Consider the following 23256-nt stretch of genomic DNA (forward strand, 5'->3'; position numbering starts at 1 on the left):
CACACACACACACACACACACACACACACACACACACACACACACACCTGTCAAAGTCTCTTTTCACCAACAAAGAGTAGGCACACAATGCAAAAGACAGAGGAGCTCATGGGGAATGAAACCACAATGATAACAATGTTTCACTCGTAAATAGCAGGTTAGAGGATTTCTTTTCCTGTTGCTTGTTTTGCATGGTGTCATTTGCAATCATAAAATATTTAATGAATGGATTCATTTGCATTCATTGCCTAGGCATGTCTGAGCTGTTACATCCCTAAGGAAACATCTTTTTTTGTTCTTAGGGTCAGAATTCAGGGTTTCTGCCATGTTCACTACATTATTTAAGGTTTTTTCTTCTTTTTTGCATTTTTTTTTGGAGGGGGGAGGGCAGGGCAGTTGGGGTTAAGTGACTTGCCGGCTAGTAAGTGTTAAGTGTCTGAGGCCGGATTCATTTTTTCTTCTTTTAAACGAAAATAAAGTTATTTTAAAAATAACCCTTGCCACATACAATAGAATAATAGATTTAGATCTGGAATGGATCCTGAAGTCCAACCTCTTCATCCTGTAGATAAGGAAACTATGGCACAGTGAGTTTAAGTAACTTGCCCAGAATCTCAGATAGTAAGCATCTGAGGAAGGATTTGAACTCAGATTTTCCTGTCTTGAAGTCCAGCACTCTATCCACTATAGCACCTAGCATTGCTATAATTAATTATCAATAAATGACAGGGAGCTATTTATAGGATCCTGGATTTATGGCCATGTAGTCCAACACCCTCATTTTACAGATGAAGAAACTGAGGCACAGAGAGGATTAGTGACTTTCCCAAGGTGATGTAGCTATTAAGTGTCAGACAGGATTTGAAACCAGCTCCAATGACTCCAAAATCATCATCCTTTTCACACTAGAGGAAAGACACAGTATTTCATTGGTGATAATTAGAACATAATCACTAAAAGTTTACATTTAAATTTAAACGTGAATACCCTTACAGAACACGATGCTACCTACCACTATCTCCACTAAAAACTTAACACTTGTATACAATTATGGAGGATAATAAAGCTGTTCTCTGGAAGGCTGTGGCAGAGAACTGCTAAGTCCTACTGAGTTAGAAAGGCTTTGAATAAAGACCAGATAAAAGATAATATGTAGTCAAGCCATGATATTATTTCTGAGTTTTAAAATCTTCTTGCCATCCTTCCTACCTAGTTGCCTGTGCCTCATCTCTACCCATTGCTTTCCTCCCACTGTTAGTAGAGATCATGCTATGGGAGTCCTAGAAAACTAAATCAGGAGCCATTGTGTATAGAACTCAAATATTTCTCCAACCTCCTCCTTTCCTTCATCAGTCATTCTACTTTGGAGCAGAAGCAGACTTTATATAGGACATTGCTTGGTCCTCAGATTTCAGACCAGACCCTATTTATGTGCTATAGCACAACATTCTTGAGTTTTATTAGAATAAGGAGAGACAGCAATTTTAATATAGTGTATGGAGGACCAGTTTCCATCAGAGTTAGGAAAAGCTACGTTCAGGTTCTGCCTTTATTCTGCCTCTGCCCTATAGATAGTTTTGTGACCCTGAACAAATCACTTGATTTCTCAGGTCCCCCAATCCAACCCCCCACCAACAACTCAGGGAGGGAGGAAGAAAGGAAGGAAGGAAGGAAGGAAGGAAGGAAGGAAGGAAGGAAGGAAGGAAGGAAGGAAGGAAGGAAAAAAAGAAAGAAGGAAATAAATGCCTACTATGTGTCAGGAATTATGCTTAACACTTACAGATATTATCTATTTTAATTCTCATAATAACCCTTCAAGGAAGGTGCTATCATTATCCCCATTTTAGAACTGAAGAAACTGAGACAGACAGGTTAAGTGGCTTGTCTAAGGTCATACAGCTAATAGGTATCTGAGGCTGAATTTGAATATAGGTCTTCATGACTCCAGACTCCAGACCATTGCACCACTTAGCTGTCTTATGGGATTGTAAATTATAGAGCAGTTGTCAAAGAGCATGGATAGAGGATATTTCCACATAGAGAGGTCTCCATACCTATGAAATCACAGATCTAGACCTAAAAAATGTACAAAATGCCTGTACCTAACCAAGTCCATAAGGCAGGAGCAGATGTCTTTTGATGGCACTGAGTGTTTAAGATAGTGGTATTTAATAATAAAGGATAACAATTCAATAATAAGTAAACAGATTCATAAAGCATCTGACATGTGAAAAAACACTATTCTAGATAATAAGGATAAAAAGATGAAGGCAGTGGAGTGCAATATAGAGAGCATGCATTCAGGAGAAATGGATTTTATTCCCATCACAGACACTAGTTGTATGGACTGGTCAAGCCACTACGCCTCAGAGTCTCAGTTTCCTCATCTATAAAATGGGGATAGCTATACCTATAACATCTTCTTCCTCATACTGTAAGGGAGGTGCTTTGTTTAAAGTGCTAGCAGAATATGAATTCTTAACATTTCAAAGATGGATAGTGTTGAAAGTCCCCTAACCTTAGGTAGCCCTTAGTCTTAATATTAGGGAACGTACATTAGTAATATACAAATAAATATTATACAAAGTAGACTATGACAAGAGGCAAAACAGGTCCAGACATGATGCTCTAAAAAACATTTGAGGAGGGAGAAGTCGCTTTCACCTGGAGAGAATCAGGGATGTTTTCATAGAAGAGCTGACATTCCAAGCAAGGACTTAAAGGAAGAGAGATAACAACTGGCAAAGTCAAGGAGCTGCTAAGTAGCATAATATACAAGGAAGACCTGAATTTGTATCCTGCATCAGACCCTTACTATATGAGTGGCCTTGGGCAGGTCTCATAGCTTGCTTCAGCCTCAGTTTCTACTCTACATTTCTGTAAAATGGGCACTGTTACTGTCATCATCATCATCATCATTACACTTACCCCACTGGTTCATTGTAAGGATCAAGTGAAATAATTAGGTAAAGCACTTCACAAATCTTTTAAGTGCTATATAAATGTAATCTCTTATTATTAAGAAGGGATCATATTCCAGGGTTGGGAGGTCTCCAGTAGTAATAATTTCTCCACACAATCTACCTTTTCAGTCTTCTACTGCTTATCACATACTCTACATTTTTGCCAAACTGAGCTGCTTCTGCCTCCACCTTCTTCTATCTCTGCCTTTGCTAAGATAGTTATCATTTGCTCACACCACTCTCCAGACCTCCTTTCCACATTCCCATCTGTTAGTGACCTTCCATTCCTTCAAGCTCCATCTCAGAATAGTGACCAAAATAAATATACAGCATATAATACATATATAAAAAACATATATAGCATATATATACATAGTATATAATACAGCAAATCCCAAAGCCGTGACTTTACATTGGCTTACTCTCCTACCTGCAATGCTCTTCCTCCTCTTAGCTTCCCAAGTTTCCTTCAAGACAGCTCAAGTCCCACCCTCTGCAGAAGGCTTTTCCCTGGCTCTCCTTCCTCCCCCACTTCCCTAGTTTCTAGTACCTTCCCTGTGAAACTGTCTTCCATTATTCTGTAGATATCTTATGTGTATATCATTATTTTCCTGTTGTTTCCTGCATTAGAAAATGAGATCATTGAGATCAGGGACGTTTTGTTGTCGTTATTTTTGCTTTCTTTGTATGCACAGCATTTAGCACAGTGCCTGGAGCATTGGAGGGCAATTGGGTTAAGTAACTTGCCCAAGATTACACTAGTTTGTTTTGTTTTGTTTTTTGTTTTTTGTGGGGGTGTTAAGTGTCTGAAGCTGGAACCAAAATCGGGTCCTCCTAACTCCAGGGCTTGCACTTTACTCACTGCGCCACCTAGCCACCCCCATAGTAAGCTTTTAATGAATGCTTTTTGACTGATCTGTCCTCCATTCACCTTTCCCTGGCTCCCCTAGATGACAGTGATCTCTCCCTCCTAGAGTTTCCTAAGACATTTTGCCTGGATCACCCATTTATCCTATCTTACTCTACCTTGCATCATACTCACCTGTGTACTTGTCTTTCCACAACCCAGATGTGATTGTAAGCACCCTGAGAACTCATTAATAGCTATACTACAAAAGTAAAGTTGGCTGCCCACATCACATCCATGAGAAACCTTTACTCCCTTCCTTTGTTTCTATGTTTATTATCAAAGATTTGCTGCTGTGTTAGATTATTCTGTCAGGGAAAAAATTTACCAATAACTAATTTAAATTCATTTTTAAGAGTGACCACCAACAGGAATGATCTTAGTTCTGCAATGGAGCGGGATAGAGGGAGGATGTGAATAATTCATAAATCTTCCACTCCAGTGGCAAATGTAAATGCAAATAATTCATAATTTATTGTTTCTGGATAGTCATAGGATACTTATTATTAATGGGAGCTATTACTAAGGGCTCTGAGATAGGGAAATATATAATTCCTAACCTGAGGGAGCATGAAATGAATTGGCATTAGCTTAAATGATTATCTGGACTCAGCATTCTAAGCTTAGGGGACAGGTAGGTGGCTCAGTGGAAAAAGTGCCAGGCCTGGAGTCAGGAAAACTTTCCTTCCTCAGTTCAACTCTGGTCTCACACACTTACCATGTGACCCTGAATAAGTCACTTAACCCCTGTTTGTCTCAGTTTCTTTATCTGTAAAATGAAATGAAGAAAGAAATGGCAAACCATTCCAATATCTTTGCCAAGAAAAACCCAAAATGAGGTTACAAAGAGTTGGACAGGATTGAAAATGACTGAACTACAACAGCAATTCTAAACTTAGATATCTATGGCAGATGGTAAGGGGAATAGAAGTTCAGTCATGAAGACTAAGGATCAAGTTCTACCTTTGACATACTCTGAGTGTTTGACCATGGGCAAGTTATTCTCAATGTTCTAGACTTAGAGTCAGAGGACCTACTCACATTTAAGGATAAACCCTGAAACTTACCATCTATACGAGGTCAGAAAAGCTGCTCTTGGCTTCAGTCTCCTATTTTGTAAAATGAGGTATTTTGAACAGATTACCTCTAAGGACAATTTATTAGTTTTTTATTCTAGGACTGGAGACTTTTCCATCTCCTTCACAAGATCACAAATGGAGAGTTGGAAGGGACATAGGAGCCATCTATTCAAACCTGTTCATTTTATCATTTTTAATGTATTTATTCAGTTTTAGTTTTCAGCATTTGCTTTTATAATATTTTTAATTCTAAATTTTCCCCTCTCTCTTCCCTCCCCCTTCCCCAAGATGGCATGTAGTCTGATATAGGCTATACATATACAATCATATTAAACATATTTCCATATTAGTCATGCTGTGAAAGAAGAATCAGAACAAAAGGAAAAAAACACAGGAAAGAAAAAAATAAAAACAAAAAAGAGAGAAAATGGTAGGCTTCAACCAGCATTCAGATTCCATAGTTCTTTCTCTGGATATGAATGGCATTTTCCATCATGAGTCTTTTAGAATTGTTGTACATCATTGCATTGCTGAGAAGAGCTAAATCTAACAAACTTGGTCATCACACAATGTTCCTATTTCTGTGTACAATGTTCTCCTCATTCTGCTTACTTCACTCAGCATCAGTTCATGTGGGTCTTTCCAGGTTTCTCTGAAGTGTCTCTGCTCATCATTTCTTATAGCACAATAGTATTCCATTACATTGATACACCACAACTTGTTCGGCCATTCCCCAATTGACAGGCATCCCCTTAATTTCCAATTCTTTGCCACCACGAAAAGAGGTACCGTAAATATTTTTGTACATGCGGGTCCTTTTCTCTTTTTTGTGATCTCTTTGTAACCTGCTCATTTTAGAAAAGAGGAAAGTGAGGTCCAGTGACTTGCCCAGAGATATGATTTAGAACTTAGATATTCATGACTACAAGTTCAGTACTCAATCTACTATGCCATGGAAGAGTTAATACGCATATATGTATGTATGTAAATAGTATATGTATATGTGTGGATATGTATCAGTGGATGGGGTTTTTCCTATACCCAAGAAATCACAGGTTCAGACTGAGTGAGGGGAGGGAGGGAGTTGAAGGAAAATGACAGAGAGTGGTATGACTAAACCAATTTTAAGATTTTTGAATAAAACAAAAATTATGCAAATTGATTTTCTTTTATTTGTTTAAAAATAAGTATGTCATTTTAATGTTCTCTAGGATAATGATAGTTTTCCCGCTGCTATCATGAGTTTGAGAAGAGATAGCATTTTTGATTAGTCATTAATCTTCTTCTATTTGTTTTAGGTCTAGGAAAAAAACTATCCCAGACATATATATCTGTAACCTGGCAGTGGCTGATTTGGTCCATATCATTGGAATGCCTTTTCTTATTCATCAATGGGCCCGAGGAGGAGAGTGGGTATTTGGGAGTCCTCTCTGCACCATCATTACCTCACTGGACACCTGCAACCAATTTGCATGCAGTGCTATCATGACTGTAATGAGTTTGGACAGGTAGGCAGATGTGCTTTGAAATACCTCATTAATGGCTAAAAAATAAGGGAAACTTGAATTTGACTTTACAAGTAGAGCATTCAACAGAGATTTTCAAATACGGGCAAAACTGGTACTAGTTTCTCAACAGTAGTTTTCTTTTTGTTCTTCACTAATTAAATCTAATTAATTAATCTACACTAATCAACTAATTGAGGAAGGAAACTTGCCCAGTTATGGGTTTTTCAGGTTTCATTATCATATAATTTAATTTCATATTACATTTTTAATTTAGTTTTTAAACATTATTTTATTGATGTCTTTTGTTTTTATATCATATTTATTTGCTGTATTCTTATTTACTTCTCTTATATTTTCTCCTGAGAATTCTGTCTCTTCTTCCTCACAAGAGAACCAACTTTTGCCCACAAGGAACAGATACCTACGAAGCAATGCCTAGAACAGAGTTGGAAAAATAACTGGGCCTCTTTCTGAATCCTCAGCTACTCACATAGTCCTGCCTCCTAAGTGTAACAGTAGAAGGAAACAAATAGCTCAAAAAGCAAGACAGAGAATCTGAAAAGCCCTTGGCAGCAAAGCTGAGCAAATGATTCTCCAACTGATCCTGGGTCTGAATATTTAAGCAGATCTGAGTTTCAAATGCATCTGTTCACTAGCATATTTATAGGACCCTTGGGTCTCCCATGAAGATGATTATCTTTGGTCCTATAGACCAGAAGTATCAAAACAGCAGGGAAAACTCCAAAGTAAGGCTAGAACCCAATTAAAATCTAATTGGAAATTCTAACAAAATAAATAACAATATAGTACAACATAGAGAATGTTAATTTGTGGGTTTCTGAGTCAATATACATCGGCAAAGATCCATTTTTATTTGAGTTTGATACCACTGCCATAGACCTAAGAAACCCATTGTCAATAAAAATGACACCTCTTTCCACTATTAGAAATGTATCCTATATCAGCCAATAGCAACCTAGAGTCTTATTTCAGGGCATTTAACCTGATACACAATCACAACAAGTCACCTGTGTCCTAACAGGGTCAGCCATTGCTCTAATCACACATGCACATGCTAGGAACCACTGAGAGATATCTTATAGTCAAGGTCTTGATGGTTATTCCCATAGAGAGGACAGGCGAAATAGCCTCAATAATAAACAAAATGTCAGGGCATCAGTGAATCTACTGGATCAAAGTAAGAGACATCGTTCTGCTTCTGATAACTTTAGTGGTGCTTCAAGTATTTTATGAGAACTGAATTGAATTGAATTATGAGTTTCTTAGCATTTATCTTCCTGAGCATGTCTTTGAGGTGGGGAAGAGGTGAGCAGTTGTGCAGATGTGTGACCTGGGAACCAGCAAGGTCAGCATAGGCCATTTGCTCTAATGTTAAATCAAATCAACAAGCTTTTATTAAATTCCTATGTGCCACACACCTTGTTAAGTCCTGAGAATACAAAGAAAAGTAAAAATAATCCTCACTCACATGGAACTCACAGTCTAATGGGGGAGAGGGGTAACCTGCAAACAAATCTGTATAAACAAGAAAATATCAGAAAAAACTGGAGCTAATCAACAGAGAGAAGACATCAGAACGAAGGAGAATCTGGAAAGGCTTCTTGCAGGAAATAGAATTTTATCTGGGAAATGAAAGAAGTCAGGGAAGCCAGGAGACAGAAATGAGGAAAGAAAACATGGCAGCCATGAGGAATGGCCAGGGAAATTATGTGGAGTTGGAAGATGGAGAGTAGCTTCTGAGGAATAACCAAGAGACAAGGGTTACTGGATCCCAGAGTACAAGTAGGTAAGTAATGTGAAAACAAAAAGACTATAAATATAGGAAGGAATCTAGTTATGAATGACTATAAAAACCAAACAGATGATTTTATATTGGTCCTACAGGTAATGGGGAGTTAATTGGGGGTAATATGTTCAGATATTTTAACATCAAATATTTAATCCCTTACCACGTTTCTGAAAAAAAAATCTCAAAATGTAAAACGTGCACCTTTCTCAATAATTTAATAGCCTACATAGTAATTAGTACTCTCATGTCTACATCTAGTTTGCTCATTTGAGCACAGAGCTAATGCAGCCAAGGTCATGGGTCCAAACCTGATGCAGGCTAGCTTGCTTTGTCTTATTCCAAGGTCACAGACTGTAACCCAGACCTGTAAATTGTATTTTCAGTCATAAAATGGGCAGGACGAGAGAATGTAGTGGGTTCAGTGCATACAGGGTGATATGCAGAGATTTTGCGCTAATGAGATCCCATAAATCCTTTCTACTAAATAAAAATATAAATATGGATCAGGGCTCTCCTAGCTGAGATCCAGAAAGCCCCCAATAAGCCAATGTTTCCAAATAACTGAGGATGGTTAATTCCCTAAATATAATCCATTACCACTAACAAAAAAAAGTTCCAGGTAATGGGGACTTAGTATCACCAGTTTCTCATTGGAATGATGTTCTAGAAGCTAAGAAGATCTGGGTTTGAATCCTACCTCACACACTACCTGTTTGTAAGCCTCATCTCTAAAATGGAGATGATAATATCTGTAGTACTGACTTCACAAAGTGGTTTTAAGACTCAAATAATATTGTTGTTGTTCAGTCATTTCAATAATATCTGACTCTTTGTGACCCCATTTGGGGTTTTCTTTTGGAAGATACTGGAGTGGGTTACACTTCCTTCTCCAGTTCATTTTACAGATGAGGAACTGAGGCAAACCAGGTTAAGTGACTTGCCCAGGGTCACACTGCTAGTAAGAAAGTACCTGAGGCCAGATTTGAACTCATGAAGATGAGTCTTCATGACTCCAGGCCCAGCTCTCTATCTACTGTGCCACCTAGTTTCATATACAAATAATATATTATAATGTAATTAATATAAAGTGCTTCATAGACACTGAAGTGCTACATAAATCCATTTATAGCATCATTATTTCAGAACACCTTGTTGTTACCAGGAACAGGGAGGAAGGAAAGTGTTAACCTTAGGAATGACAATTTGTCTCCTTCCCAAAAACCTCTTTAACCACACCTGCTGGGTCCTTTTCCCACTATGGGATTCTCAGCTCTAGGTTCAGCCCAAAGAGAGTCTGACTTCTATAGGCAGGGATTGAGATCTTTCTCTCATATTCTCTGACTCTTTATGCCCCTACCTTGGAGCCCAGGGGAAAATCTCTTGAAGTTTTCATTTGACTCATGCCTAGGGTGTCCCTAGAAGAAATTATCAGGGTCCTTCCTAGAAAGGTTTTTAATATACAAGTTAGATATGATATAGGACAGCTTTTTATTTCTTCTACACAAAAGAAATGCTTAAAACACAAAAGACTCATAAGCTTATGTGGACAGAGTCTAAAAACATCAAAAATAACCCATAACTTTTATTTTGTGTTCCTAAAATATTGGAAAATGAAACATTTTGTAAGACTTTTAAACAAGCATTTCACTTTCACTTTGGCTTGGCACTATTTGAACATCTACCTCGAGGTCTATATCTTCTGACAAGCCAGAACATGATTAATTCTCGAATTAGAGGTAATCTTGTCCTCAAGAAATATTTTAGAGTTTAAAGGGGGTGTCTCCTGCTGCCAGTCACCTGAAGCTCTCAATGATTCCAAAACTCTAGCTTCTCAGGTAATTTCTAGGTATGGAAATATCCATCTCAGTATTATTATTTGATCACCTGTGCTCAGGGAGAAACAACAAAAAATTAAGAATCACATATGGCTTTGAAATTTATGCTCAGACTCAATCAAGTGAACACTTTTGTGAGTAGCTAAAAAAAACTACCAGGAAGCCTCCCTCCTCCTTACAGAGAGAGTAGAATAAAGAGCTGTTGAGCTACAAGTTCAGGGGGAGGCAAAAGTAAGGAAGAGTAAAGATTGTCCTTCCCTTCAAAGTATACTGAGGCGCAGCTCTTGCTACTCCATGGCCAATTCTCTTCAACAGAGCCCTTTCCCTCACCTTTCATGGTAGCAATATGAACCAAAGGACCAATTAGGAGACTGTTTCAGCAACCTCAAGTGCAAGTCCTTCATCCCCCCAAATGTTTAGAAGGGCTTGAGCTCTGTGCATGCTCCATGAAATGGCCCCTATAGGTCCATCCTCATGCCGTTCTATGGGTATACTGTCTCCAGAGCTGGTCAATGAGGGTTCCCCTGATTGCTTCCATTGCATCTCTTTATACAATTAAAATGTGAGTCCCTTTCTTACACAAGAAGGCATTCAGTTATCCTTTTTCTGTCTTTTAACAGCCAAGGAGTGCCAGATACAGATTGTAGTCTCCCAGAAAAGGTCATTTGTTTTATGAAGTCATTCACTTGATGTTCACAAAGAGCTTCCAAAACAGAATCACACAGCCAACAATGTGTAATGTATTCTGGAAAAAAAAAAAGAGTGTAATATCTTTGCACACTTTACCACCCATTTCAGTGAGGTGTTTCCATTTTTGTTCTGCTACCTGGATTCTGAGTCCAGTTCTCAATATGGAATGGTTTTTTGTTCTCTTGTTACAAATTGGAGCAAGAATTTACTTAATCCATAGTTAAGATAATCAGACCCTTTGATGTTCCCATCTGTATTTACAATAACCCAAATTGTTTGTTTGTTTTTTTACCCAAATTGTTTAAGATTAACCTGTGACTCTATGGATTATAAATTCTCATAGATCAAGGGTTCCCAAATTTCTTGCCCCTCATATTCCCTGGTTTTCAGTAAACTTCCCATTACCCCTATCCAATATGAAAGAAAACAACTTATAATGTCCTTGATCCACATGCACACAAGAAATGAAATAAAGAGATTAATTTTCCTTCTCTAAGAGAACATTGAAAATTTTGCAACTTCTCAAGCCACTTGTACCCCAGGTTGGAAAGGAACCTCTGATGACCAAAGGATTATAGATTTTGAGTTGATAGGACTTTAGAGTCCATTGAGTATTGTATATTCTTATTCTGCTAGACAAATATATATGCCTGTTAGTGTAGGGAGAGAAGAACACTGTCAGATTTTGATGTGGCTCCTCATTTTACCCCCTCATTTTACAAATGAAAAAACTGAGAGTGATTAAGTTACTTGCTCATCATCACACATCTAGTATCTGAGGCAGAATTTAAACCCATAACTTCCTGACTCCATGTCTATCATTTTATTCCATACACTAGGGCTTCTTAACCTTTTTGCAACATGGACCCCTTTGGTAGTCTAGCAGAACCTATGGACCCCTTCTCAAAATCATGTTTTTAAATGCATACAACAAAATATATAGGTTTATAAAGGAAACTAATTATATTGAAATATGGCTATCAAAAATCTTTATAAACAAATTGACAAACCCAAGTTAAGAGCCCTTACCTTATAACATGCTTATAAATTTCTCAAAAATGTATAAAGAAATATCTATGCTCTCCTGTATTTTTTAAAGAGAAACAGTGGTTTCTATGTAAATTACTAAGCTCTTGATGGTTGGTTTTTATAGCTTCAGTAATGTGATAAGTAAACCTTTTCAATTACATATTTAAACCACTTTGATGGCTGTCAATTTAATGGATCATAAAACTCAAGTGTTTCAAGTAGTTCTTTAATTTTTCTTTCCATGATTAGGGAAGAGCTCACGGCTGCCAACATGAAATATTTCAATAATAAGCAGAAGCCACTGTACTGTAGCATAGCTCCCAAAGTTTTAACATCCCAGTTTTCATCTTATTTGCCTCTAGGACATTTGGAAGGAAAATAAAATGTGTAGCCAGGTTTTTCAGCAAAGGCAGCCTTTGTGAATAAGTTATCTGGAACATCTGAAGCCATAGTCTAGGGTAAACATTCTTTGGAACAAGACTCCCAAACCAATTGATTGCCACTGACAGAGCCCGCTCAGAGCCCAGACTAATTGATCATAGGACTTGCATCTGTTTCCCCTTGATGGCATGGTATTTCCAACAGGGTGATGAGCAACATCAAAATCTGACAACGTTCTTCTCTCCCTACACTGTCAGACATATATATTTGTCTAGTAGAATAAGAATATGCAATACTACTTACCTACTTTCTTTAGTCAAAGGCCTATACCAAAGAGGTAGTGTGATACATTAGAGAAAGCTCTGGACTTGTTAGAGGATCCTGAGTTCAAATCCTGCTTATGGTACTTACAACACATGTGACCTTGGGCAAATAGTTTCACTTCTTTTGGGCCTATTTTTCATAATTTTTAAAATGAGGGAGTTGGACTAAATATCTTGTAAAGTCAATCAACCAATTAAGAAGCATTCATTATACACCTATTTTGCATTAGGCATTATGTTGCTAGTTACTGGTGATATAAACACATAATGCCCTCATGAAATTTATATTCTATGAGAGAGACAACATATACAAATGCAAATATGTATACACATACACATATATGAACATACATACGTACACACACATATATACATAATATAGATGAGGTGGTTTCTTAGTTGTTTATTTTTATTTATTGAAAGAGGAAGAAAAAATGTGTGTGAGAAACACTGACAAAAGCAGCCCCTCAGAGAAAAAAGTACTTACTGAAGGAAAGATGGCCAAAATGTCTCTTTTTTCCCTAGCAGTTTATTTATATATATTGTTGTTCAGACTTTGAGGTTCATAGGGGGAAACTCAGATGATCATAACTTTTTGGTAATTATGGGACAATTCTAGATTGCCTATGTTGTGTGTTATAGAAATGGGAATTTCATCCTAAGGTAGAGAGGAGTCATATCATACCAGCTAACCTTGCTTTGAGGCAAGAGTTGGTAAGTAACTAGAATAAATTAACAAAGACAGAAGCAGAACTAAGGAGAAATAGAAGCTAAGCAGGAAATGAGAGAAGAGCAATTGCTTAGACAGGGTCAGGGACTCTGTGGCCTCGAGGCCACATATTGCATTCTAGGTCCTTGGGTGTGGCCTTTTGACTGAGTCCAAGTTTTACTGAACAAATGCTTTTATTAAGGGAATTTGTTCTGTGAACCTTCAAATCCTTCAAAGGGGCCACACTTGAGGACCTAGAAGGTCACAGGTTCCCCACCCCGGTTAGAGTTAAGTCCTATTGAGTAGAAGAAGATAGCCTCTACACCTTCTGGGAAGTGATCTGACTGGTAGAAAACTCTGCTGCTCTTAAAAGCTAAACAGAGGGGAGGAAAATCCTCTGCTGTTTAAAGAGCTGCCTGGAGAAGGGAAAGGCCAACCTGAATTGCCCTTTACTCCTACTTATAGTCTGAAAAGTAGGAAACCTCTCAGATATTTCTCTACTTTACTCATTACTACCAGTTATAGCCTAAGAGAGGAAAACCTCTTCCAAGCTTGGTGAGCAGACATAAATAACTCTGTGGATTCCAGATTTGGGGAAATTGTTTTTCTGAGAGAACTAATGCTCCTCCAGGGTACAGCCAAGGGAGTAAATCCGAATAGCCCTGAAGACCCCAAGTTTAAGGTTTCTGCTTTCACTAAAAGAGCTTAAAATGTCTATACTGGCTGAAGAGTACTAGCCATTGGAGAAGTGGTTTGGTACCAGAAGGATGGAAAATAGACCCAGAAGAAGAATAGCTGTGCCCAGCATGTGACATGTAGTATAGACTGTTTCCTATCAAGGACATCAAGGATAGCAGTTCAAATTAAGTTTTTAATTAATTAAGAACATTGTTTTCCCTACTCATATGTCTCCATTCTAGGAATTTTTGCTCACTCTCCCCAGTGAACATTATGTGAATTGGTGGAAAAATGTTAACTAGATTTGTAGGTACACTATTATGTTATGATTATTTTTGCTTTCACCTTCTTGTTTAGTAAATGCATTATGACTAAGAGTTAAAGGGATCATGTTGTTTGATTTATTTAAATGGAAAGTATACCAATGGGGCCTCAGGAGTTACAGTTGTGTAGTAAATATATAACTCTACATCAAAACCTGAAAGTGATTTAGTGCAGTGAGGCTTACCCTCTGGAACCACCATCACCCCCAACTATTTTACTACGGTGAATAAGCCATCTTGGAGAGAGGTAGCACCTATGAAAAGAGGTGCCATTTGCCATGCCCATACTGCATATATGAAATGAATACAAGGCATTTGGGTGAAGGATACGAGAAGATGGGGAATCATGAACATCTTCATTTAAAAGTTGGCACTTGAGATGAGTCTTGAAGTAGATTAGGGAATCTCAAAGTACAAATGAAGAGAGTGTATTCCAAGCATGAAGAACAGTCAGTGAAAATGTGCATAGAGAGGAGAAGGAGTCATATATGTACAGACCAGTAAGCACAACAGTATGGCTATTCAGACAGCACATAGAGGGGGTTAATGTGTTATGAAGAGTTTTAAATGACAAGCATAGAAGTTTGTATTTGATCCAAAAGGTTATGAGACACTACCTGAGTTTTTTCAGTGACAGTGGGGGGAGGAGGGCAGGAGAGAGACAGAGCAAATTAATCTAAGAAAATCATTTTGGGGGGCGGCCAGGTAGCACAGCGAGTAAGAGCACCGGCTCCAGTGTTGAGAAGACCTGGAGATCAAATCCCGGGCTCAGACACTTCGCACCCACCCAGAAACACCTGGCCGTGTAACCTTGAGCAAGTTACTTAACCCCGATTGCTTAAAAAAAAAAGAAAATCATTTTGGGGGCGGCTAGCACCGGCCCTGCAGTCAGGAGAACCTGAGTTCAAATCCAACCTCAGACACTTGACACACACTTACTAGTCATGTGACCTTGGGCAAGTCACTTAACCCCAATTGCCCTGCCCTCTCCCCTCCAAAAAGCAAAAAAAAAAAAAAAAATCATTTTGGCAACTATGTGGAGTAGACAGAGACTCAAGGTCTAAAACTCTAAATCTATGATCTTATAAAGTCACTACTGTAGTCACAAGATTGATCTTTAGGATCAAACTGTTAAGTTAATAAGAAGTAAGAGTGAGGGATCTTGGACCAGGAGCACTTTCCTATGCAACTTTGGATCCCTAAAACTAGTATCACTATTTGAACATTTTTGCACTCTCTCTCTCTCTCTCTCTCTCTCTCTCTCTCTCTCTCTCTCTCTCTCTCTCTCAATCCAGTCCACCTGACACATTCTGGATCATTGCAACTCATTCCTCCTGACTCTACAGTCATGCATAAACCACCCTATACACCAATTTTACACACACAAGGATTTGTTTTTGCTTCCATTTCTTTTCTAACACCTGCATTAATGATACAGAAAAATAGATAATAAACAATTGTGATCAACTACATGTTCCTCCTGCTTCTCACATTACAGCTGTTTCCCTTTGCCAGGTATACTCAAACAAGTCTTCTTTAATGAAATCCATGGCCATGCAAAAGAGTTTAGCCTAGTAATTTACATAGGAAAAAGCAAGGAGATGAAAAAAATATATTGCCAAAATTAAGACATACTGCTAAATGAATTAGTCCATCACTATGTATCTCTTCAGCAGATACCACAGAAAGATTATGAGCTGGGTCAATAATTGAAGAGAAAAGCATGCTAAAACTCTATTTGGGAAATTATACAGTGCTTCAATGATCTCCAGCTCATACTATTTATAAAAACCAACATTTTCTGATCCTTCCATTAGTCTTTGCATGGCAAAAGAGAATACTTTGCAAACGGAGAGCATTAGTGAACCCAGAGTTCACAGAATCAGTAAAGTGGGTATATGACATGGTATACTTTGAGACTTGATACAAACAGCACAATGCCATCCATTAAGAGGATTATCTGTAGTACCTTCCCATATAAAGAAAATTCTTCTTCCATTTGTACTCTGCCATTCATGACATCAGCAAACACCTTTGGCAAGTATACACCTTCCTGCATCATGCCTCACTTAATAGTGATAATGGAAGAGTGGCAAGGTGGTGCAGTGAATAGAGCACCAGCCCTGGAGTCAGGAGGACCTGAGTTCAAATCCAGCCTCAGACACTTAACACTTACTAGCCCTGTGACCTTGGGCAAGTCACTTAACCCCAATAGCACTGCCTTCCCCCTCTGCAAAAAAGCAAAAAAAAAAAAAAAAAAGAATGGTAATGGAAAAAGCAGTAAACAAAATTATCACTGTAGTGGCATCTATCAAGGAATCTTATATGATCTTAACATATGCATGGAAATAATTTGTTGAAGAAGATTCTTGGAGACTAGGCTTTTATCACCAAATCAAATGTATTTTTAAAAATAATCAACAAACAATAGACACATGAGATTTCACATTCTCTGTTCTCATTCAGTTGTGTTGCTCTGAAAATATGGTCTGATATGGGAAATCTTCTGCAAAGGTTTTTTTGTTTCTTTCTTTTGCATATTATCTTCAGAGTGATCCTCTATATATTTGAAAAATAGTCTTTAAAGTCTCTTCTAGATAAAGGAAGTAAATATATTTGTCACTAGCTGCTACTTCTCAGTTACCTTTTAAAATTTTTTTTCACTATCTTTTCTATTATTTTGGATTCTTCCTCCTCCCCTTGAAATATTTCAGCAATCTATCCCAAAGTGTCTTTAAGACTGTCTTGACTCCAGCATGGATTTTCTTCTGTATGTGTCTGGTCAGAAGCAGGTGTTCTTCCCAGATTCATGTTCTTAAGAGTATTACCACTTCTTTATATAGCTCGTATGGTACTGAGTTATAAGAGTACAACTCTGTTGGTTCCTTTGTCATCAATGACGAGAACAGATCATTATAGAAATTCTAGCAAATCTGGTACACTTGGAATCTATTTGTTTTCCTACTTCCAATTGTATCTATAAATGTTCTGTATAAATGTACCCATAAATGTTCAATCTTTTGCCTTTCACAAACTGTTCAACCCCTCTAAGCTGCAATTATTCACACATCTCAAAAATCACCTATCCAAAGAGGGGAGGGAGTGGATCCCCCCTTGCTGAATGTACTTAAGCAAGAGATAGATGCTATGAATCAAGCATATTAGAAAGATTTATTTCTAGGTATATAGGAAAAACTCAATGGTCTCTAAAGTTCCAACCCTCAAATTCTATGATTCTAGGAATAAAGGAAATGATGTAGTTAAACATAACTGTCCATTTTTCCATAGCATTTTTCAATACCCTTCTCCAAAAAAACAAAAAGAAAAAAACTACAATTCTCTCCACCTATGTAATTGTGCTCAGAAGTGAATCCTTTTCAATATAGTAGGGACACTTCCTCCGGAAGGAAATCCCTGATCAGAATCTCATTTTTCAAGAATATCTATAAAGAACAACATTGCAAAGGTAAAGTTCAGTCTAAAGATTTTTTTTTCATTATCACTCTTCTTTGTAGTGGTAGTTATTTGTTTGAGTGGTTTATTCAGACCTCCAGACTGAAAAGGTGTTTTCTCTAAAGGTGCAGCCCATCTTTCAAAAAGTATTACTTTCTTTCACCATGATAGAGTTGTACTTCAGGGAGAATAATAATACTAATAATTTACTCTTGTCATGAACCTTTCATCCTTAGAGCTCAGAGCTTTTATTGATTGTTCACAAACCCTTCTCAACTGGTTTTACAGGTACTTGGCTCTCGTCCAGCCATTTAGGCTTACCAGTTTGAGAACAAGGTCGAAGACCATCCGCATCAATTTGTGCCTTTGGGTGGCTTCATTTGCTCTGATGTTGCCTGTCTGGATCTACTCGAAAGTCATCAAATTCAAAGATGGTTTTGAAAGTTGTGCTTTTGATTTAGCATCTCCTGATGATGTGCTTTGGTAAGTTGTTAAAACTTAGAGAAAATAAAGTTGAATTAAGTTGTCAAGTACTTCATCCCACTTGTCTGTGAGTGAGCAGCGCTGGAGAGCATCCTCTCAAGGTACTCAGCACACTCCTCTTCTCTCATCTCCTTGCTTTCCACAATCAATTGGACACTTTCATTTTGGGTGGAGGAGGACATACACACTTAGTAACCTTTATAAAAGAACCTGAATTTAAGATGTTACCAAAATGATTTAGAGTATATTCAAATGTTTGGTTTAAAGCAACACGCTAGATTAGCCAGACTAGCATGCAGCAATCAAGATCAGCAGAGCACTAGTGGGCTGCTTTGATTTCTAAGTCTATATTTAGATATCACTGACTCAAGACAAGGGTTCAAATTCTGCCCCCGAGATGTGACCATTTTTGTTGTTATTCAGTCATTTCAATTGTGTCCAGCTCTTAGTTGGATAATAATTATGTCATATGAGGAGCTTTCTGTAGATTTATTTTCCCCCTCCCTCTAATTGATATTGTGTTTGGCTGCCATGTCTTTTCTTGGCAAGAAGATTAAGTGCTTGCTAGCTAAAGCGATCTCTACACTATTTTGCCCTCCACAAACTGGGATTTTCTTAGCAAAGATACTGGAGTATTTTGCCATTTCCTTCTCCAGCTCATTTTACAGATGAAGAACTAAGGCAAACAGGGCTAAGCAACTTGCCCAGAGTCACACAACTAGTAAGTGTCTGAGGCCAAATTTTAACTCCTGAAGATGAATCTTTCTAACTTCAGGCCTGGCACTTTATCCACTGTGCCACCTAACTGCCCATGTGACAATTAGCTATCTGTAAATAGCTATTAGCTATCCCCCACCACCTATACAATGAGAGTGGGAATAAATGACCTTTAACATCCTTTCCAGTTCTAAATCTGTATTCTTTCAACTGTTTGAAAAGTACTGATCAAGATAACCAAATAGAGTTTTGTTTATCTATAGGATACAAAATAAACCACTTGATTTTTTCCTCACTTGATTAAATTAGTTCTAACTGAATTCACCAACCTAATCGCTTATTTAGTATTAGATAGACAAAGACTGAGAGTGACTGAGTCCTAGGTTCTACAATGGAAGCAATGGCCATAAATAAACAAATCTGCATAGACATGCTACATAGAAAGGACTTTTGCCCATCACTCATCTCTCGTTTAATCCTAGTTACACACAGAGATTATAATTCCCAAAGGATAATTTTTCAAAATTCCTAAAAGACAGCAGGAATACAAGAAATTTAACAAATGTAGGCCATGAGCTTGATAAAAGGAAGAAATGAAAATGGAGACATTTTGTTCTGGTAGCTACCTCTGCTCCTTTCACTCTGGACCTTACACTATGACTTGATCTCTGGAGAAAACAAATTAAACAACCTCCTGAGTAGAAAAAGAAGGTGAAAACTTGTCATTTACAGACTCATCCCTCAATATGATATGTAGCCATTTCCCCCTTATAATCAATTAAGCAAGAAATATTAAGTGCCTTCTATTTGCCAGGCACGGAGCTGGGGATAAAAAAGAAGGCAATCAGTAAACAGATCTGCCAGAGGGGCAGTAAGTTGATACTGTTCTTTGTTCATTCAGTGGTGTCTGACTCTTTATGACCCCATGGACCATACTGTCCATGGAGTTTTCTTGACAGAGATACTGAAGTGGCTGGCCATTTTCCTTCTCCAGAGGGCTAAGACAAACAGAGATTAAGTGACTTGCCCAAGGTCACACAGCTGGTATCTGAGAATGGATTTAAACTTAGGTCTTTCTGACTCCAGGCCAAGTGCTCCATCCACTGAACCATTTAGTTGCCTCTTATGTTGGTACATATGAAGAAAATACTCACAGTCCAAGTGTCCCTCCTCACTCTGGAGAAATGTGAAATAATCTTAACTGAACTGACAGCAAAAATCACCCTAAGTAATTAGCTCCTTTTCACTTTCTATATATCTCTAGTTGAGCCACTCTCATGACTGAAGAGGTGCAGAGAGAGGGCAAACAGTGTATTGTAAAGGGATTCTTTACCAAGTCCATAGATAGATTTCAGGAGGTCCATTAACTTGAATGAGGAAAAAATTACATCTTTATTATAACAGAATTCTGGTTTCTTTTGCAATTCAGTGTGTCTTATTTTATGCATTTAAAAATATTTTGAAAAGGGGTCAGCAGGCTGCCAAAGAGGTCCAAAACATACAAAAGGTTAAGAATCCCTATTTATCTTACTCAGTATCTACCTGTCCAGGCACTGATACTTGGAAGATATATCCCTGGGTCTGTTCATGTTGGAACACTCATGAAGCCTCTTAAACAATCCATTCATACTTTTGCCCGAAGCTGAAGAAACATTATGATGTCCTATAAACTATTGAGTAAATTCTCAGTCTGATGTCACAGTGTGGTATCCATTCTCTGTCTCCCTCTGTCTCTCTCTCTTTTTTTTTTTTTTGCTTTACAGGTACACACTTTATTTGACTATAACAACATTTTTTTTCCCTTTGCCCTTGATTTTGGTGTGCTATATTTTAATTCTGTGTTACACCTGGGAGATGTACCAACAAAACAAGAAAGCAGGATGGTAAGAGTCTATTTCTCATCTTTTTGGTTAATGATCTTCATATGTCATGATAGACCTGTAACATAGCTACATAAATATCATTTTAAATGAGTGCGTATGTGTGTATATGATATGTGTATGGCTGTGAGTACATAAATTACATGTCTGCATATGCAAGGAAGGAGAGAGAAGGAGAGGGGGAGAGAAGGAGAGAGAGAGAGAGAGAGAGAGAGAGAGAGAGAGAGAGAGAGGAGGGAAGAAGAGGTAGTATATAGTGAATAGAGAACTGTCCTGGAAGCTAAGAAGACCTGTGTTCCAGTCCTGCTTCTGATACATACTGGCTGTGTGACCTTAGACAAGTAAGATCCACTTGGGGAAATTTTCAACTGAGTACCTAAATGCAGAGCCATAACTAGGAATAGTTGCAATTGGAGCAAAATCATTTGTGGGAACAGGGATGATAGGCAGTAGTGGGGTAGATAATATGACTACTGTAGTTACTACGAGGAAGGGAATGGTTCATCTCTTCCTCCTGAAGGAGTTGAGAGGAAAAGTGGGCCTCAAGAGAAGGGCACCCCAGTCAAAAGGTAGGGCATAGCCTAGGAGCAGTTTTGCCAGCTATAGCATAGAAAGACCATTAGGTGAGGCATTGGGATAGTAGTAACCATAAGGGAAAGCATGCCTTCCCCTATGATAGAACATGCCCTCATACTAAAATGTCAGCATCCTGGGAGAAAGCTCCATTTGGCCCATGCTACTTATGGCTCTGTCAAAATATAAATCTTAAGTATTGGGTATCTAATCATGAATTCATATTATATGCATGGTAAGCTTTTTAAAGATGTACATTCCATTGAAAAACCATTAGAAGCCATACAGAAATTTCTAAGAAGTCATTTTCTTCTCATTTCCTATTGCCCTGGTTTATATGTTCACTTCTCTCCTGATATATCCTTTGCAGCTATAACCCTAGCATTCCCAGGCAAAGGGTTCTGAAGTTGACAAGAATGGTCCTGGTGCTGGTAGGGGTGTTTGTATTGAGCGCCACACCTTATCACGTGATCCAGCTAGTGAACCTGCAGATGGCACAGCCAACACTGACTTTCTATGTGAGCTATTACCTCTCTATCTGCCTCAGCTATGCCAGCAGTGGGATCAACCCCTTTCTCTACATCCTGCTGAGTGGCAATTTCCGGAAACGCCTGACTCGGTGTATCCACATCCAAAGGAAGACAACTGAGAGGGAAATAAACAATATTGAAAACACTCTGAAATCAAGCTTTTAGTGGGTGTCCCTGGTTCACTGAGGACATTGAAACACATATTGGCCTAGACAAGGCCTGTTTCTGGAGGTACATAGAACAGGCCCAATAGAATGTAGTAGTAACCTTTATTCTTGTACAAGTATGACACAATGTCATAAGTCATTAATGAAACAGGTCAGATGTAATCAGTTCAATGTGTTCATTGTAGATAAGATTTTGTTCTCTCTTTGGAGGCAGAAGTTACATTAAGATGTCTGGAGTTCCCGGTTCGTATTTATTATCAGCAATCTGTGGTGGTGTTGCTAACTAAGTCACCTGGCCACATAGCCTTCTATATTATGGCCAACTGCCTTTTTGTGAAGTCCTATTAGTACTTAAGAATCTGAGTCCCTTTTAAGAAGGGGTCTTGTGCTCATTTCCTCACTGTAGCACCTAGTGCATAGTGAGGCCCCACGGTGCTCTGACTTCTGCTCTTTTTTTTTTAATATTGAGAAAAAATCTTTAAAAAGCAAAGATAGGATTATCTCCTCTACATGCTTGAGTCTAGCTCAAAAGTCTAGCTTTGAAATCTCTTGCCTAGAGGATCCACTATTTTGAGACTTTGAGACCTAATATAAGAGGTCACAAGTATATTTTGTAGTTTAATAACTTGCTATTGTTTATTGTCTTTGTTTTTTGTTGTTCTTGTATTTTCAAACTATGGGAAATGAGTAGCACACTGTAGTGTTTCCTTCAGATTGTTAATCCAACACCTGACATGTATTCTTCCTATTAAGGAGCATGCCTATATAAACAGAGTCAAAAGTATATCATTTTCAAATCATAAGCATTCATTACAGACCTTTTCTCCTCTAGATATAAATTATACATATATATATACACATATACACATGTGTATGTATATGTATATATACATATATAGTGCATATGTGCATAAATTGAAAATAGCAATGGTTTTTAGAGCAGAAAGTACTGTTTGTTTCAAATAGCAAATGAAATATATATAACACAACTTCCATTACTGAAATGCTTAAGTGACTTGCATCACTGGCAATTGGATCTAATCTTCAGGAAAGATTCTAATAATCTACCTTCCCCTTGGGGCTCAGATTCTCTCTAGTGAATCAAACTGGTAAAACATTGGATACAGACAGTAGTTGGAAGACATTGTACTTGGAACTGGAGCTTGATGCAATAGAAAACCATTTGAAACATTTTAGGCTTTTTTTTCCCTATTGCAA

At 37.9% G+C, this 23256-nt stretch overlaps 1 protein-coding gene across 1 annotated transcript in view; it reads left to right on the top strand.

Annotated features, from left to right (window-relative positions):
• MCHR2 (melanin concentrating hormone receptor 2) overlaps positions 1-22036 on the top strand; it is a 27129-nt gene extending 5093 nt beyond the window's left edge. The window contains exons 2-5 of the mRNA XM_069077451.1: positions 6248-6457; positions 17977-18171; positions 20652-20771; positions 21712-22036. Of these exons, the coding sequence (XP_068933552.1) occupies positions 6248-6457; positions 17977-18171; positions 20652-20771; positions 21712-22036 (850 nt within the window). The remainder of the gene's footprint in view (positions 1-6247; positions 6458-17976; positions 18172-20651; positions 20772-21711) is intronic.
• The last annotated feature ends 1220 nt before the right edge of the window (positions 22037-23256 follow it).

Source organism: Petaurus breviceps, unplaced genomic scaffold, assembly GCF_028583685.1.
Source record: "Petaurus breviceps papuanus isolate PSGF00001 unplaced genomic scaffold, PetGlider_PUasm1.0 90977, whole genome shotgun sequence".
Taxonomy (NCBI): domain Eukaryota; kingdom Metazoa; phylum Chordata; class Mammalia; order Diprotodontia; family Petauridae; genus Petaurus; species Petaurus breviceps.